The sequence below is a fragment of the Neolamprologus multifasciatus genome, chromosome 10 (assembly GCF_963576455.1).
Source record: "Neolamprologus multifasciatus chromosome 10, fNeoMul1.2, whole genome shotgun sequence".
Lineage (NCBI taxonomy): Eukaryota > Metazoa > Chordata > Actinopteri > Cichliformes > Cichlidae > Neolamprologus > Neolamprologus multifasciatus.
The window spans coordinates 1,737,681-1,752,409 of record NC_140448.1 but is presented as its reverse complement, the minus strand read 5'-3'; the positions used below and the strand labels follow the sequence as shown (position 1 = coordinate 1,752,409).

Sequence of the window (14,729 nt, the reverse complement as noted above, 5' to 3'; positions counted from 1 at the left end):
CACACCCGCAGTAGATGCGCTCGGTGTGAGGTCTCGCAGCAAGCTATCAAATACGGCGCATTTTTCTGCTTTAAAAAAAACCACTATGCGTCGCCAGGTGTTTCATCGGATTTGAGGTGTTACCTCCTTTGACAGTATCACAGTATCAGCTTAAAGCACTTGTTGCAGGCTGCTGAGTTTGCATATTTTGCTGTGAAGTACAGCCAGACTTTTGACCGCTTCGTCTTGGGCATTTTTAATCTGTAGCTCTGCTCTAAAAGTACGTACGTACCTGGGCCCGCCTACTATCCTCGGAAACGTAAAATGATTGGCTAGAATTCAAAGTGTATGGCATCTCAGAAAAAAAAAGCACCGAAATGAAGCACCGAAATGTGCGCTGCTTTTCGGTCTGGTTACTACCGTTTATGTCAGAACCGGTGCCATCATGGCACCGGATACCGGTACCCATCCCTACTTGGAATAGTGGTGGACCTTCTGCCGAGTAGCTGGCATACCAAAATTACTGCATCAACACACTGAAAACCAGGAGCTCACCAAAGAACCCAGAACAACTTCTAAAGAATTGCAGGCCTCACTTGAATGATTGTTGAATCATGATCCAACAATCAAAAGAAACCATGTAAAAATGGCATCCATGGGAGAGCTCCAAGGAGAAAACCACTGATGACCAAAAACAACATCTTGATTATTCACAAGATTTTTGGGACAATATTCTGTGAAAATGTCAAGACATGAAGCTGAACTTCTTGGAAGATATGCATCCTGTTATATCTGGTGTAAAACTAATTTCAGATGACCTCTAATTTTCTCCTTATAAATCTTAGAAATATGGTGTCTGATTAGGATATGTCATTCAGTGTGCATACTAAATATGTAGGGCTGCTTTATCCTATTTGCACAATACCTCTAAAATTATAAATACCTTGTCTGAAAAATTAGTTCATGTATTCATTATTTGTAGGCTACTGACAACAACAACAACAACAACAACTACTACTACTACTCTTCAGTGCCTCCCCATTAAGTTCAGAATCAAATATAAAATTCTTCTCCTCAGGCCCCATCTTATCTTAAAGCCCCTACAGCACTGCATCACCCCAGTGGAGCACTCAGACTGTAGGCTTAGTTGTGGTCCCTAGGATATTTAAAAGTAGAATGGAAAGCAGAGCCTTCAGCTTTCAGCCCCCTCTTCAGTGGAACTAGGTCCCAGCTTGGATTTGGATTTGTCCTTTTTGACAGAACCTGTAGTTAGGTGATCCTGAAGCCACCCTTAGTTAGCTGCAATAGAGTTAGGCTGCTGGGGGCTTCCCATGATGCACTAAACGTTTCTCCTCTTCTGAACTCTTTTCACTCACCACATGTTAGCATTACTTTCTGGCTGTCTTCCATAGTATGTTTATTGTCTTTCTCCCTTCATCACCGTCATCACTGGTCACAGCAGATGGCTGCTTCTCCCTAAACCTGGTTCTGTCAGAGGTTTCTTCCTATTAAAAGGGAATTTTTGCTTCCCACTGTTGCCAAAGTGCTTGATCATATCACCTTGAGGTGACTGTTGTTGTGATGTATATGAATAAAATTGAATTGAACTGAAATTATTGAAGAACTTAGTTTAAATAAAGTATGAAATAAAAAAAAAAGGATTTCAGTTATAATAGAGCTTTAACACATACCAACCTTCATTGCTGAATTCTAGCAGTGGGCTTGCATGATAGAACAAACATTTAAAGCTTAGCACATGCTTAAGGAATTCAAACATATGACCAAAGCTGCTTTGTGTGTGGTTATGGGAATTTTGTGCCAGAATTGTGAACCACTTGAGCAAATCATCTATAGTAAAATAAAAGCATTGTTGCTTTCTTACATTTAGAGTACAAAACCCTATCACAGTGTTCTTGTCACTTCCATGGAGTCAAATAGAAGTTTTGCACAATGTACAGCATGTACAGCTTGCCAGGGACAGAAACAAGCCATCTGGTGTGTTATTTGCAACAGTATCTTAGCAGTAGCTCTTGGGCTGAAGTGCAGTAAAAAATAGAATCTGAATGATAGAGGCTGAAAAAGCCACTGGTGATGGTTCACTTGTTTGAAGTGGGCTACAGCCAGTGTAGAAATACACGCACACACACACACACACACACACACACACACACACACACACACACACCAGCTGTAAGACCCGCTGTTGAGAACTGGAGGTCTGCTGTAGTCAGTGCCATGGGAGAGTACATGCTCCCAGATGTCCCCTCTGTAATTACAGTTAGAGTCAGTAAATGAGAGGCTGGATCTTGGGCTGGTCCAGGCTGAGACCCTCCCTGACTATTTAAGCTGCTTTCCAGCACCGTGCAGATTTTTATGGAAATTCTCTGCAACGACATTTTCAAATAACATCAGCAGAGCAAGCAGAAAGACTTGAGGTAAGGTGGTAACAGCTTTCATCAGATGTCTTTGGATAATATACTTTGGTTAATGTTAATTCCATTTCTGATTTGTTACTCTAGAGGATTTCTTTTATTACTAAAGATTTATCAGAATTATTGCTGTATTTTGTCACATGTAGTGAAGAACAGCAGTGAACATAAGATTAAGGAAAGCAGTCATATATGAGGTAAAAAAAACAACAAAACAAAACAACCAAACAAAACAAAAAAAACGTCATCTTTTTTTCTTGCTTAGGTGTTCAAAATGTCAATTGCCCAGGCAGCGGCCAAGGCCATGCTATCTGATGCCCTGCTGCGGGATGACTCTGGGATACACCGTATCAGCCACCTGGAACTGGAGCTTCCTCTTGACAAGGTCATCAAGTTTGTGTCTGTGGGCCTTCCGCTGATGCTGGTGTGCATGGCATTTGCCCGTGAAATCTCCCTGGGTGAGCAACTGTTTTTTAAATACTATGTCAGGACATTTGTTTTGTATTCCATTTGCTTTTGCCCTTAATTATACCCTCATGAATATTATAGGTCTTTTTTTCTCCATGCTCTTATTGGATTTTGTGGTCCTTGTTTTAGCATTGTTAATAGTCCTCCTTGTACACTAATCTTGTACTTTTTGTTCCTAAATGTCTTTTTATTCATTTGCATTTAGCTGAATTCATGATAAGGATGAGTCTCATACTTAGCGAAATAGACCTAATATTTCTAATATTACTAATAGTTCTGCTGCTCTTCAAACTACCCTCCCCCTCCTTAATAGGGTTCTTAACTTTTTTAATCTCTGATAAAACAGAGTTTTATCCCACATTCCCTCTTACAATACGTATACAAGGAAATTTAATATAAAGAACTGTAAAACAAAGATATTAATTACTCAGTCAAGGAAGAGGAAAGATTTAAACATCTGTCATAAAAGGAGGACTGTAACGGCTGACTCCATTAAGACCCCCTCAAAGCCTCAACAGTACATGTTATACAACATTAACAAGACATCATGAAATTACTGAAAACAAGAAATAACAAAGGGTTTAAAACTCCATTCAGCACTTTATTGTTTTTACTGCCATTTCTTCTGCTGTCAGATGGGAAAATAGAATAAAAAAATAATTTAAGTGGAACAAGCACACAGATACTATATCCCCGGCCATTCATAACAAAAAGAGCACAGCTGACAATCATAAATATACTTGGCAGGTCCACAAGTGTATTGCTGCAGAGACTGACTGCCTTGACCTTGAACGAAACGTCTTCTCTACAGAGCCGGTGTGCAATCAGCCTGATGCGCCTGATACTAATTGAAACAGGGGATGATTGAGAGGAGTGTTCACTAACGGTGGCAAGCTGTAATTACCAGCCAAAGTTTTTCTCTAGCAGCTCCCCTCTATTTAAGTCAAATGAGAGGATGTGTTGATTAACCAGAGGAGGGGATGGGGAGTGTGTGTGTGTAGGACATGACATGGTCCTGAGATTCACAGCTCATCTGCTGCATCTTGGCTGCTTATCTGCTGGCTTGTCAGTTTCACAACAGTGCCTGAGTGTATTGTTGTCTGGAGCCTGGTTTACTTGTCCCCTTGCTCCTAGCCAAGAAGCCTTGTTTAAAGCACAAATGTGGAGGCGATCTCCCAATATTAAGTGAGGATTGAAAGGAGGTGATAGAAGCAGGGACAGAACTTTTTTCAACTCCCTCATTTTATCAAATGGCTTGCACAGGTAGGGAACTGAAGGGGAAACTATTGTTACAAGACTTCATGAGAAGGCATGCTCTGTTGTTTTTGTTTATATATTTTTTTTATTTAGGAATTATTTAGCAATATGTAACAAGCTGCATGAAACCATAATTGGCATGGTTAGTAAATAATAATAATAATTATAATAATGCCTTCACAGCATGTCTTTTATCCAGTCTTCCTTCTCTTTCCCCAACCGGTCGTGGCAGATGGCTGCTTCACCCTGAGCTTGGTCCTGCCGGAGGTTTATTCCTGTTAAAAGGGAGTTTGTCTTTCCCACTGTCGCCAAAGTGCTTGCTCATACCTGGTCGAATGATTGTTGGGTTTTTCTCTGTATGCATTATTGTAGGGTCTACCTTACAATATAAAGTATCTTGAGGTGACTGTTGTTGTGATTTGGCGCTGTATAAATAACACTGTATTGAACTGAATTGAAAAACTCCTGGGTTCTAATCCACCATGTGGCTGTGTGGAGCATGTTCTCCCCATGTCTGCTTGGGTTCTTAATTTTAGCACTTAACTAGGACTGAAATACATTACAAAAATATGCACACCCATGAGATAAGTGGGCCATGCACTATATTGTGAGGTGGAGTGGTGAGAGAAATTATATCCTGGCAGTAGAGTAGTGGCAGCATATTTGTACTTATAGAGAGCTGGCCAAATGTGGAGGGTGCAAGGATAAAACAGACCGTTTCTCTTGCAAAGCTGCAAGTAGGTGGGGCACACTTTGATGTCTTCTAACTCTAGCTCTCTGTTTAAGGGTGGAGCACCCTTGAGAAATGACAGATGGGTGTGGGTGGACGATATGTGGTAATATAAAGGTGAACTAAATATAAGGTGGGTGAGCATAAATTTGGAACACAGTCACCCAGAGTTTTTCTTTTTCCTTTAAATGCCATGTTGCCACTTGGAAACATATGATTTCTACAGAGATCTATTCCAGTGAAAGGGAAAGGGCATGCAGCACCTCAGATGTACAGCATGTGTCTAGCATTGGACTTTTAGGATGGAAAACTCTGTGTGTGTGTGTGTGTGTGTGTGTGTGTGTGTGTGTGTGTGTGTGTGTGTGTGTGTGTGTGTGTGTGTGTGTGTGTGTGTGTGTGTGTGTGAGAGAGAGATTGCTACTGTGCAGTGGCTTACAGGCATACAGACAAAACAGAATCAACTGATGTTGCATGAAGTAAATTTCCACATTTTCACATCAGGTTATAGATCAATATTTGTATATTCTGCAGGGCCTCAGATCAGCTGTTTTCCTCCCAGTAACTTCACTGTGAAGCAGGCCAGCTATGTAGACACATACTGCTGGGACTCTCTCATGCATCATGAGTTTGACAGTGATGGGAACTTCGAGGAGCGCTCCCTCTGGGTACACAAAGTGAGTTCAAAGATTCTGATCAAGCACTCTTGAATGTTATTCCTGCCTAGAGTGGATGATAAACCGCTGAAAATTTTCAGTCAAAAATGTCAGTGCACCACATTTCTGAGTTAAGGATTGATTTAGTTTAGTTTTTTCTAAAAACCCTTTACAAATCATTCATGCTTCTTCATCTGTAATACTGACTTATTAATAAAAGATGAGTAGTGAGACTGGCTGTTTTTTTGTTTCATCTATATGATTGGGTGTTTCTTCTCCATTTATTCCTAATTTCTGTTGTCATTGTCTGTCCAGATGTTCCCTTACTCTCTTCTGGCCATGGCCGTGCTGATGTACCTCCCAGCTCTAATCTGGCGCCAGCTTGTCATGCCCACACTGGGATCAGACCTGCTCTTCATAATTGATGAACTAGACAAGTCCTACAACCGCTCAGTCCGAATGGCCCAAAACATTCTGGATATGCGCCAGAACACTAAGAACCCGCTGACGTTTCAGGCTGAGTTGCAGCGGTAAGGGACTTATGATTGTTAGTTTGTAAACACAAGTGTTCATACGCTTTGAGTAGCTTCAGCGTATGAATATTGATTCACTCACATGTCTAGTTGTATAAATCTCCAAGGACTCCTGTGATAAAACTAGGTCATTGCAGCAGCAGTAAAAAGTATCTATCATTCAGAGGATACAAAAGTGATGCTATTCTGTCTCTTGATAAACTAGGAAAGCTAAGAGGAATCGCTTCCTCTCCCACAGCAACTACCTTTGTTATACCCTTAAGCAAAGCACTTAGCTACCAGCAGTCTCAGTACTGTTGGTATTGTGGTCAGGAACTGCTAGGAGCCAAAAGTAGAACATTGTGGTTGTGTTGGGTGGCAGCTGTGTGTATTTGTAGCAGTACGACTATGGTTATAATGCTGAGTTTGTTCTTGTGTCATTGCAGGGCCAAAAAGAAACGGTACTTTGAGTACCCCCTTCTGGAGAGACACATGCAGTGCAAACAAAACTCGTACTTTCTTGTTAGCATGCTTTTCTTGCGGGGCTTCCTCCTCCTGATCTTCATGACTGCTGCCTGCCTGTACCTGGCCTACTTCCATCTGTCTGCCTTCCTGCAGGATGAGTTTAGCTGCTTCGTACGCACAGGGATGCTGCGAGATCAGAACTGGATCCCTGAATTGGTTCAGTGTAAAATGATTGGCCAGTTAGTCTTTCAGGTGATAAGTGTTGCTAATGGTGCCATCTATATCCTATTGGCACCTATCGTCCTCTTCAGCCTCCTTCGACTCTTTGTTTGGGATACCACCTTCATTTCTATCTATGAGGTCCTCCCAGCGCTGGACCTCATCAACAGACGACGGCTAGGTTGCCCACTGAACGACCTCAATGTCCTCTTGCTCTTCTTACGTGCCAATATAGCTCACTTGAAGTCCTATGGGCAGGTGAGGGCTTTGTGTTCTCTGGCACCCCCACAGGTGGGAAACACCACAGCACAACAAGGTTTACATGCAATGCTGACCCAAGAGGAAATAGAGGAGCGTGAAGAGGCAGCAAAGGAGCTTGCTGAGGAAGTTGGGGAGGCCAGGGAGGAAGGGAAACTCAACTTAGTGGACATCATGACTATTCTGGGAGCAGCACAGGGAAGAGTGGTGAACTGCAATGAGAAGAGGCCTCTGGTGGAGGAGAACATGAGTCTCGGTACCGTAACACTTATCTACACACTCAAACGCCTTCTGCTAGTGGCTATTTTTGTCTACGTCATTTGGGATGTACAGAAAATCATTAAGTGACCTACATACACAGGTTCTAAAAAGGGAATAACAAATGTTTTACATATATAGTAGGGTGTCTTTCACAGTGCTCATTGCATAGAAATGAAGGTCATGTCCAACAGGACTTTAAGGAAGCAGTTTGATAAGCAGTGGCAACTAAAGAATCCAAGTCACAATAACTTTTCTGTGTGGTTTTAAACTGCACTGGTTTTTGTCTTCCTGTATGTAACCACAGCAGAGCGCCTACGTTTCTAAAAGAGTCTTTTCAAAACACTGGCTTATGCTTACATCAATAGATGCATCGATAGATAGGTAGTTATAGAGTTGTGGTACTTCCTAGTCCTAACTGCCCTCTCCGTCTCTTTACAGAGCCAAACCACCAGGGGTACCATGAGTTGAAGGAGACTGCACCATTTAGTCATTACTAGGCCTCCTATGGACTTAATCAATATGATAACATGGGGGAATAAGAAAGGGAAGGGGTGGGCTGAAAACAAAACAAAACAAAAACATTTTTTGAGTTATAATGCAAAAAGTTCTGGCTGTAAATGTCAATGGAGCAGGATTTGTCAGTTTTCTACAATATCTGCCACTGAATTTCTTTGTGTCTCTCAGTATAGGCGACTAAATTACTAAAGGACAGTGTGCAAGAGAACACTTTTTGACAACATGACATTTGTCAGAAATCAGAATTCCATAAATATACAGTCCATACAGTACGCTACTGTACACTCCTGATTTCCATCAAGACACAAAAGAACATATTCAGTGGCAGCTATGGGTGCTATTCATTTTCCGCAACTTCCATTGCATAATTTTATACAAGGTGAGGGTATTGAATATTTTATTTGATGTATTCTTGTCTTTTATCCTTTGTTTTCTGTGAATTACAGACACTTGTATTCTATATATTTCCAAATAAATAAATACTGTTTTTATTTAGTTGTGTCTTTTTTTTAATCAGAATGAAACCACACAAAGTCGCAGTTTTGTATTTTACATTTACCAAAGAGCTTCTACTCTACTACATCAAAGTCATACTGAGCTCTTTATTAAAGGCTGACTGAGAGTCACTCATTTTAAAAGTGATTTTATTTGTATTTCACACAATTCTGTTCTTTCTCAATGCACAAATAACAGAGATTTGTAAGTAACAGTAAACACATACAAATTAATTACATTGAGGTCAAAGCCAATTCATATGAAATGGAAATCGTAACGTATAAAATTACCAAAATGTAATTATATTCTAGACTTTACATTATTTATTACTGCACCAGTTCTTACAGGCATCATATGTAATACTCGTATACTTGTGTTATGTTCTTAGGTAAATTGAACATTCCAAGAAACGTGGCCCCCCTCTCCAACACCACCCAAGAAAGAGCCAAAACTGTAGCAATCTCTCTCTTTTGAAATGCTATTTAATCGATTATTTATCTCTAAAGGTCCCTAAGCTTCCCTACCAAACAAACGTCAACCAAAAAACAATTTGCTTTTCTAATGTTTCTACTTTGAAAAACAGGAGAAAACTGAGCTCAACAGAAAAAGCTTCTCACTCCTACAAGACTGCTGTAGTAGATAATAAATATATACATTGAACGGGTTACAAATGCCCTATTTCACAAAGCTATTTACAGTTATTTACAATGGAATACTCATATTTTGTGTTTTAAATATGCCGGTACATGTATTCCTTTACTCCCCAACACTGATCAAAACACACCCATGTCCCACCTGAGATAGAGGAGAGAGAGGAATCACACACACATATATGACCCAGATGTTCCTGGGTCATAACAACTTCTTTAGAATGAGATGGTGGAGTAATTGTACAGAAAAACTTTCAGTGTTTCAACAGATCAAGTAGTTTACCCAGAGTTGTCTTTGAGCATCATTATCTGTGTGCTTCTGAGCAACCAAAAGACCCACAAGAAGAGTCGTGTCACCTTGACCAACTGTTCTATAAGACAAACCAAGAATTGCTGCTGAGGTGAATTTTCCACAGATTAAAGAATGCAATTATTTTGATATAGTCAAAGTCAAAAGCAGGGAGGTTGTTGGGCGGATAATGGAGACCATGGGTTCAAAGGAATGCAATGCAGATCTGAGACTTATAATGAACAAGCTCCGTCTTTGGAAGTCCAATTATAAACAGTGTGTTTCAGGATTTGGGTCGACTGCAGAATGTAATGTTTTTCTTTCTGTTCTTTGAAGCAGAAAGTCATGGACCACAGAGCACTTTCAGTCAAGACACTTTCATATATTCTGGCTGGATAGGCTTTCTGACTTTAAATAAAATATGCCACTTGGACTGGATACCAGGTTTCTGTATGCTAATTCCACAGGTCTCGTTTAACCATTGCACTTCATAGCACTTATCTTCCTCTAAGACATCTAGAAACACTTATTCATGCCTTCATCACCTCTAGACTGGACTACTGCAATTCTCTCTATTTGTGTCTTCAACACTCATCTCTCCATCGCTTGCAGTTAGTCCAAAATGCTGCTGCACATCTTTTAACAGGTGTTAGAATGTATGAATGCCTCCACTCCAGTTTTAGCAAATTTACACTGGCTCCCTGTAAAATATTGTATTGATTTTAAGATTCTTTTACTTACTTTTAAAGTTTTAAATAATATGGCACCTGTTATTTAAACAAACTCCTCAACATGTATGACCCCAAAAGAGCACTGAGATCTTCTAGCCAGATGCTCTTAGCACAACTAAGGTCTTGATTGAAGCATAGAGGAGATCAGGCCTTTGCAGTAGCAGCACCCAGACTCTGGAATAATCTGCCAGAGGAGATTCGTACTTCGAGTCTATTAAGTCTTTTAAATCGTGTGTTAAAACACACTTTTTTACTTTGGCTTTTAATTCGAGTTCAGTATGAGCACTATCAGGCCTGTTTTATGTTTTTATTGTTAATTCACTGTCTTCTTATTTATCTCTATTAGTTTCTAATTTATCTATATTTCTATTGTTTTCTCTTGTTTTTAACCAATTGTGAAGCACTTTGGTCAACTCTGTTGTTTTTAAATGTGTTATACAAATAAATTTTGAATTGAATACCAAATACTTTTTGCTGCTATAGATTTCTTTATGTTTTATTATGCTTAAAACAGTTTTTAATATTTTCATCCTGTGTTGAGCAAACTGCAATGAAATTTCATTTACTAAATGACAGTAAAAGTAATTTAGTATATTTCTGTCTGTGTAGAAAAGCAGCTCTCTGATTCAGGCCACTCGAGGGCACCATTGAGTCATACTAAAATAATGCTGAAATAATGCTGCTAATATATTATATATATATTACAATAAAAATCTGAACATAAAGAATGAAACCTGATAACATAGAATGAATGGACTTCATGTTTGGGGGTTAGGTTTTCTGAATTCTCTGCCTCTACAAAATGGCATCAGCTGAACTATTTCAGTACTTTGTAGAGTTTGACAACTGTTCAAACTGCATATGGTACAAATAATTTGGAGTCGTCACCTTGAACATCATATTTTTATTTAGCAACATTTCTAATGCTAATGAATAATGTTCAACAAAATGTTTCTGGGAGAAGATTTTTGAGGGAATTTATCAATCACTGATGGAGATGTCAACTGAGGTAACACTTCAAGCAGAAGCTGAAGCACATGATATGGGGTCATTACACCCTTTTACATCTCAAAGAGGAAGGCCAAGGAAGGAAGGAAGGAGGCCAGGGATTGGTCAGTACCACGGTCCAGGATGACACAACAGAGATCCATGACCAGGGCTGGACTGGGACAAAAAATCGTCCCGGGCATTTTGACTAGAGACCAGCCCATCAGGTATTATAGGAAAAGCCATAAAGCCTGTCTTGTTGGGACATATGTATGATTTCTATACATTTTACACCAGATGACCACTTTGGTTGTAAGATTCGGATAATTATTTATTAAAAGCTAGACATTTTAAACAAGAATAAGAAGGAAAAGCATTTCTTTGTACTCCCTTTCCCTGGAAATGCCCTACCTGCACCCCTGGAATAACTTTGGTAGACCCGCCCCTGCACAGTTACCAGCTGTCAGCTACGTAGAAAAGAATCCTGGTGTTATTTGTCTCTCAGAAACAGTTCATAACTTGCCTTTGGCCAATTCACCACCTTTCATTGTTTTTACTGTTACAAAAACCCCCCCCAAAAAACCCATTAGCCCATAAAAACAAAAAATCACCATCGGTCCACCGGGCAAAAGTCCAGCTGTGTCCATGAATACATCAGGAAGATGGCCCAACCGACTGCGTGCTCACTGAATACCTCAGACAGTAGAAACCCAAAAAAAGAGGAGGAAGACGAGGAATCATCATGGAAGGATCGGCCCCTGCACGGTAACCTAACCTGTAATATTTCAAACTGTTACTGTTTGATTACTTACTACTATACTGTACCCTCAATTATACAATAAATTAGTACACACCATAGCCAATTAGAAGAAGTCTTCCAAACAGGAAAGGAGCCAAATAGTCAGTAGTCCTCATTGAACCCTCTCAGATTGAAGAGCCATTCATGTTCAGAAGGCGGTGTAAATCTTCACTTTGCATTTAACTCAGGTTTCCTTTCAAACCTGCTTCCCTTCTTCCAAGAGACTAATCTGTGTCTTTTTTTCTTCATTGAGTTTAAATCAAGTGTCACTTAATTTCTTTGTATAGCTGCTAATATGAAGTCCTTCTTCCCCACAAAAACAACAGTTGCTGCTGCACTGCTTTTAATACAATGTGACAGCACAATCTGCTAAATTAGATTTTATGAACTGATTATATATTGAACTATGTAGTGTTGACTGAGCTATTAGAGATTCATTTCTCAAAATCTTTAACGGTTTGGTGACATAGCCACAATTTCTACATTTTATTCTACTGAAGGTCTTTAAGACTGCAATAATATGTAATGTAATAAGCTATGCAATGATCTAAAACAGCAATAGGCTGAATAAACTTGATAAGCTATATCCAGAACAAGATGAATAATGTTATTGTTTACTTGGCTCATAATATATATTCTGCAGTTTTTATTATTTCTTCTTACCAGTCTATGCCAACAAAGAGTAACTTTGAAGCCAAGTACAGCTGTCAGCAGGAGATTTAAAAAAATAATGTCTATGAAACTGGAACTTTTCAACAACTTAATTGTCCAGAGGTATACACTTTCTGTCTAAACGTACAAGGTTATTGGATGGTGAATCACAAGCAGAAGACTGATCTGAAGCAGGTTTCTCACAAATGATCATTACCTTTGGTCAACCCTGAAGGCTGTTAATATCTTTTCTGCCCATGTGAAGGACACTTTGGTTCTCAAAAACAATTTGCTTTTCATTGAAAAAGATGCAGTGACAATATCAAGGACATAATTAATGCAAGGTTAAAAGTGGCATGCTGAATCTTCAATCCTTTTCACCTTTATTGTTCCATTGGATTAAAAAAAAGCTATTCTACTATGAACCATAGAGAGTACTACTCGAAGCACAGTGTGGTTTTTTTTTCTGTCCTTGGTTTGCCCTCGCAGGATATATTGCAGAACTGGGCTGTCAGTATGACAAAATAGTGTATGACATGCCCATATCTACTAATTTCTGCATGTTCACAGGAATGTACAGCATTTACACTACAGATACTGTGGCAATCCGTCCGTCAGTCTCCGACTTTCTTTTTATTCGGCAAGTAAAAAAACTACCATATTCATGAAAGACACACTACAGGACTATCTTACCAGCCTTAAAATACAAAATAAAAATTAAATAAAATGCAGCAACAGAAATACTTTTTGTTTTCTAAATAAAAGTTAAAATTCCATATTTATCAATTCATTTGCTGATATAAAGCCACATGTCTCAATAACAGCATTTCATGTTTTCTCCTTTTAAAACTACAACAGTTTAGTTGTTTGTAAATTCCTTACAAACCACAAACCTCTAAGCAGGCTACTGTTGAATAAATTAATATTAACATACATGATTTTATGTATAAATGAGACTTCATTTACAGAACACCAAGCCTCCCTAACTCAAGCCATTTCTTTACTCCAGACTCTTGACACTGACAAGCTGCTTATCTCAAGTGTCAAAGTCAAGTACAGCTGTCAGCAGGTAAGGATGTAGGATGACACAAAAATGGGGTGTGGGGGAGGGCTTACATTGTATTTCAGTCACTACTGTCAGCCCCTGACACTGATAGTATCCTGAAAAACGGAGATATATGTCTTCTCTACTCCAGTGTTCAGAAGCAGAGCACAACATACTGCATCTTTTTGGCAGATATAGTCAGTCATTTACATATTTCAAAATAATAAGCAGCTTGCTTGAAAAAAATAATAAACTTCAACCTTTTAACTGCAAGTGTCATAACAAGACGCTGTCAGTGTATACATGTTGCAGACTACAAAGACAAATTTAATGAAAGACAAACCTTTGTTCAGACAAAGGAGTACAGCAGAAAACAAAGTGCGTGAGAATATATACAGAAACACCATAAACACAGGGAAGCACAACAAGGAACACAAACTGATCAAGGGGTTAAATAGATACAAGAGGCAATCAAGGGATGGGAACCACCAAGGTCAGAGACACAACTTAAATAAATCTATGATAACGAGAATAAATATTCAACAGAACCTGAAAATCCAAACTCAAAATGCAGGGTTGAAAACCATCTGCATATTGCTAGTGGTAATGCTCTGGGGATTTCTTTTCTATGTTTAGTTTTATGGATTAATGAATACTTTATCTTATTCATTGTGTTTATTTTTAAGTCTTAAGTGAGACATGCAGATAAAGAACTGAAGGACTCAACAGCTTTTGGACTCTGATAACATATTCTTTGGCTTGGAAATCAACTCTACTCCTTTATTTGCATAACTGGAGTTATGAATGTCTCTAAATGGCAGTACTTACACCCAGATCACTACCAGAATCTAGTAGAATCTCAGTCCCATCTGTCCAGCAGATTTCATTGGATGTCTGTTCTTATGCTGTTGATATTTCCTGCCAAGAGACAGACCAGTTATATATAACTTATGCAATAGCAGTGCAACTTATTTAATTCCATCACTTACACAAACAGTATTGATTCTAATTATGTAACCATACACTTAAATCTTTACTGCTTTAACTTTAACTGCCAATATGTCTAAATGTAATATAAAAAGTCTGGTGATGTGATCAAAATAGATGATAAAATTAATTCGAGAAGTGGCTGTTGAAAATAAATTTTTCTAGTGCATGCACAAGTGCCAAATTTAACAGAATCAGTATGGATTAATATTGGCAATTAATAATGTAAACACTCCATGCACACAAAATAAAATGTTCCTAAGCCTCAAAAACATCCAGTAGAATAAACCACAGCAGTACTCAGATGACACCTGTTCAGCCTTCATGTGCCTATGATGTAGATGCTCA

General features: G+C 39.0%; 1 protein-coding gene across 2 annotated transcripts; it reads left to right on the top strand.

The window, feature by feature from the left end:
- The first annotated feature begins 2,008 nt into the window (after positions 1-2,008).
- Positions 2,009-8,248, top strand: LOC146509312 (pannexin-3-like). 2 transcript variants are annotated; one of them, XM_085174423.1, is made up of 6 exons: positions 2,013-2,414; positions 2,674-2,866; positions 5,395-5,537; positions 5,832-6,046; positions 6,475-7,226; positions 7,670-8,245. In XM_085174423.1, exons 2-6 carry the CDS (start codon positions 2,683-2,685, stop codon positions 7,726-7,728), a joined length of 1,353 nt encoding a protein of 450 aa, XP_085030549.1. In that variant the 5' UTR covers positions 2,013-2,414; positions 2,674-2,682; the 3' UTR covers positions 7,729-8,245. The 2 variants fall into 2 exon arrangements, with proteins under 2 accessions (XP_085030548.1, XP_085030549.1); XM_085174422.1 differs by having other exon boundaries at positions 2,009-2,414; positions 6,475-8,248.
- Positions 8,249-14,729: the final 6,481 nt, after the last annotated feature.

Bases quoted from the DNA above. Each gene is read 5' to 3' on its own strand.
- LOC146509312 (XM_085174422.1), top strand. From the start codon at position 2,683: ATGTCAATTGCCCAGGCAGCGGCCAAGGCCATGCTATCTGATGCCCTG. The intron at 2,867-5,394 runs GTGAGCAACTGT...TATATTCTGCAG, and splicing joins TGCCCGTGAAATCTCCCTGG to GGCCTCAGATCAGCTGTTTT. The intron at 6,047-6,474 runs GTAAGGGACTTA...GTGTCATTGCAG, and splicing joins TTTCAGGCTGAGTTGCAGCG to GGCCAAAAAGAAACGGTACT.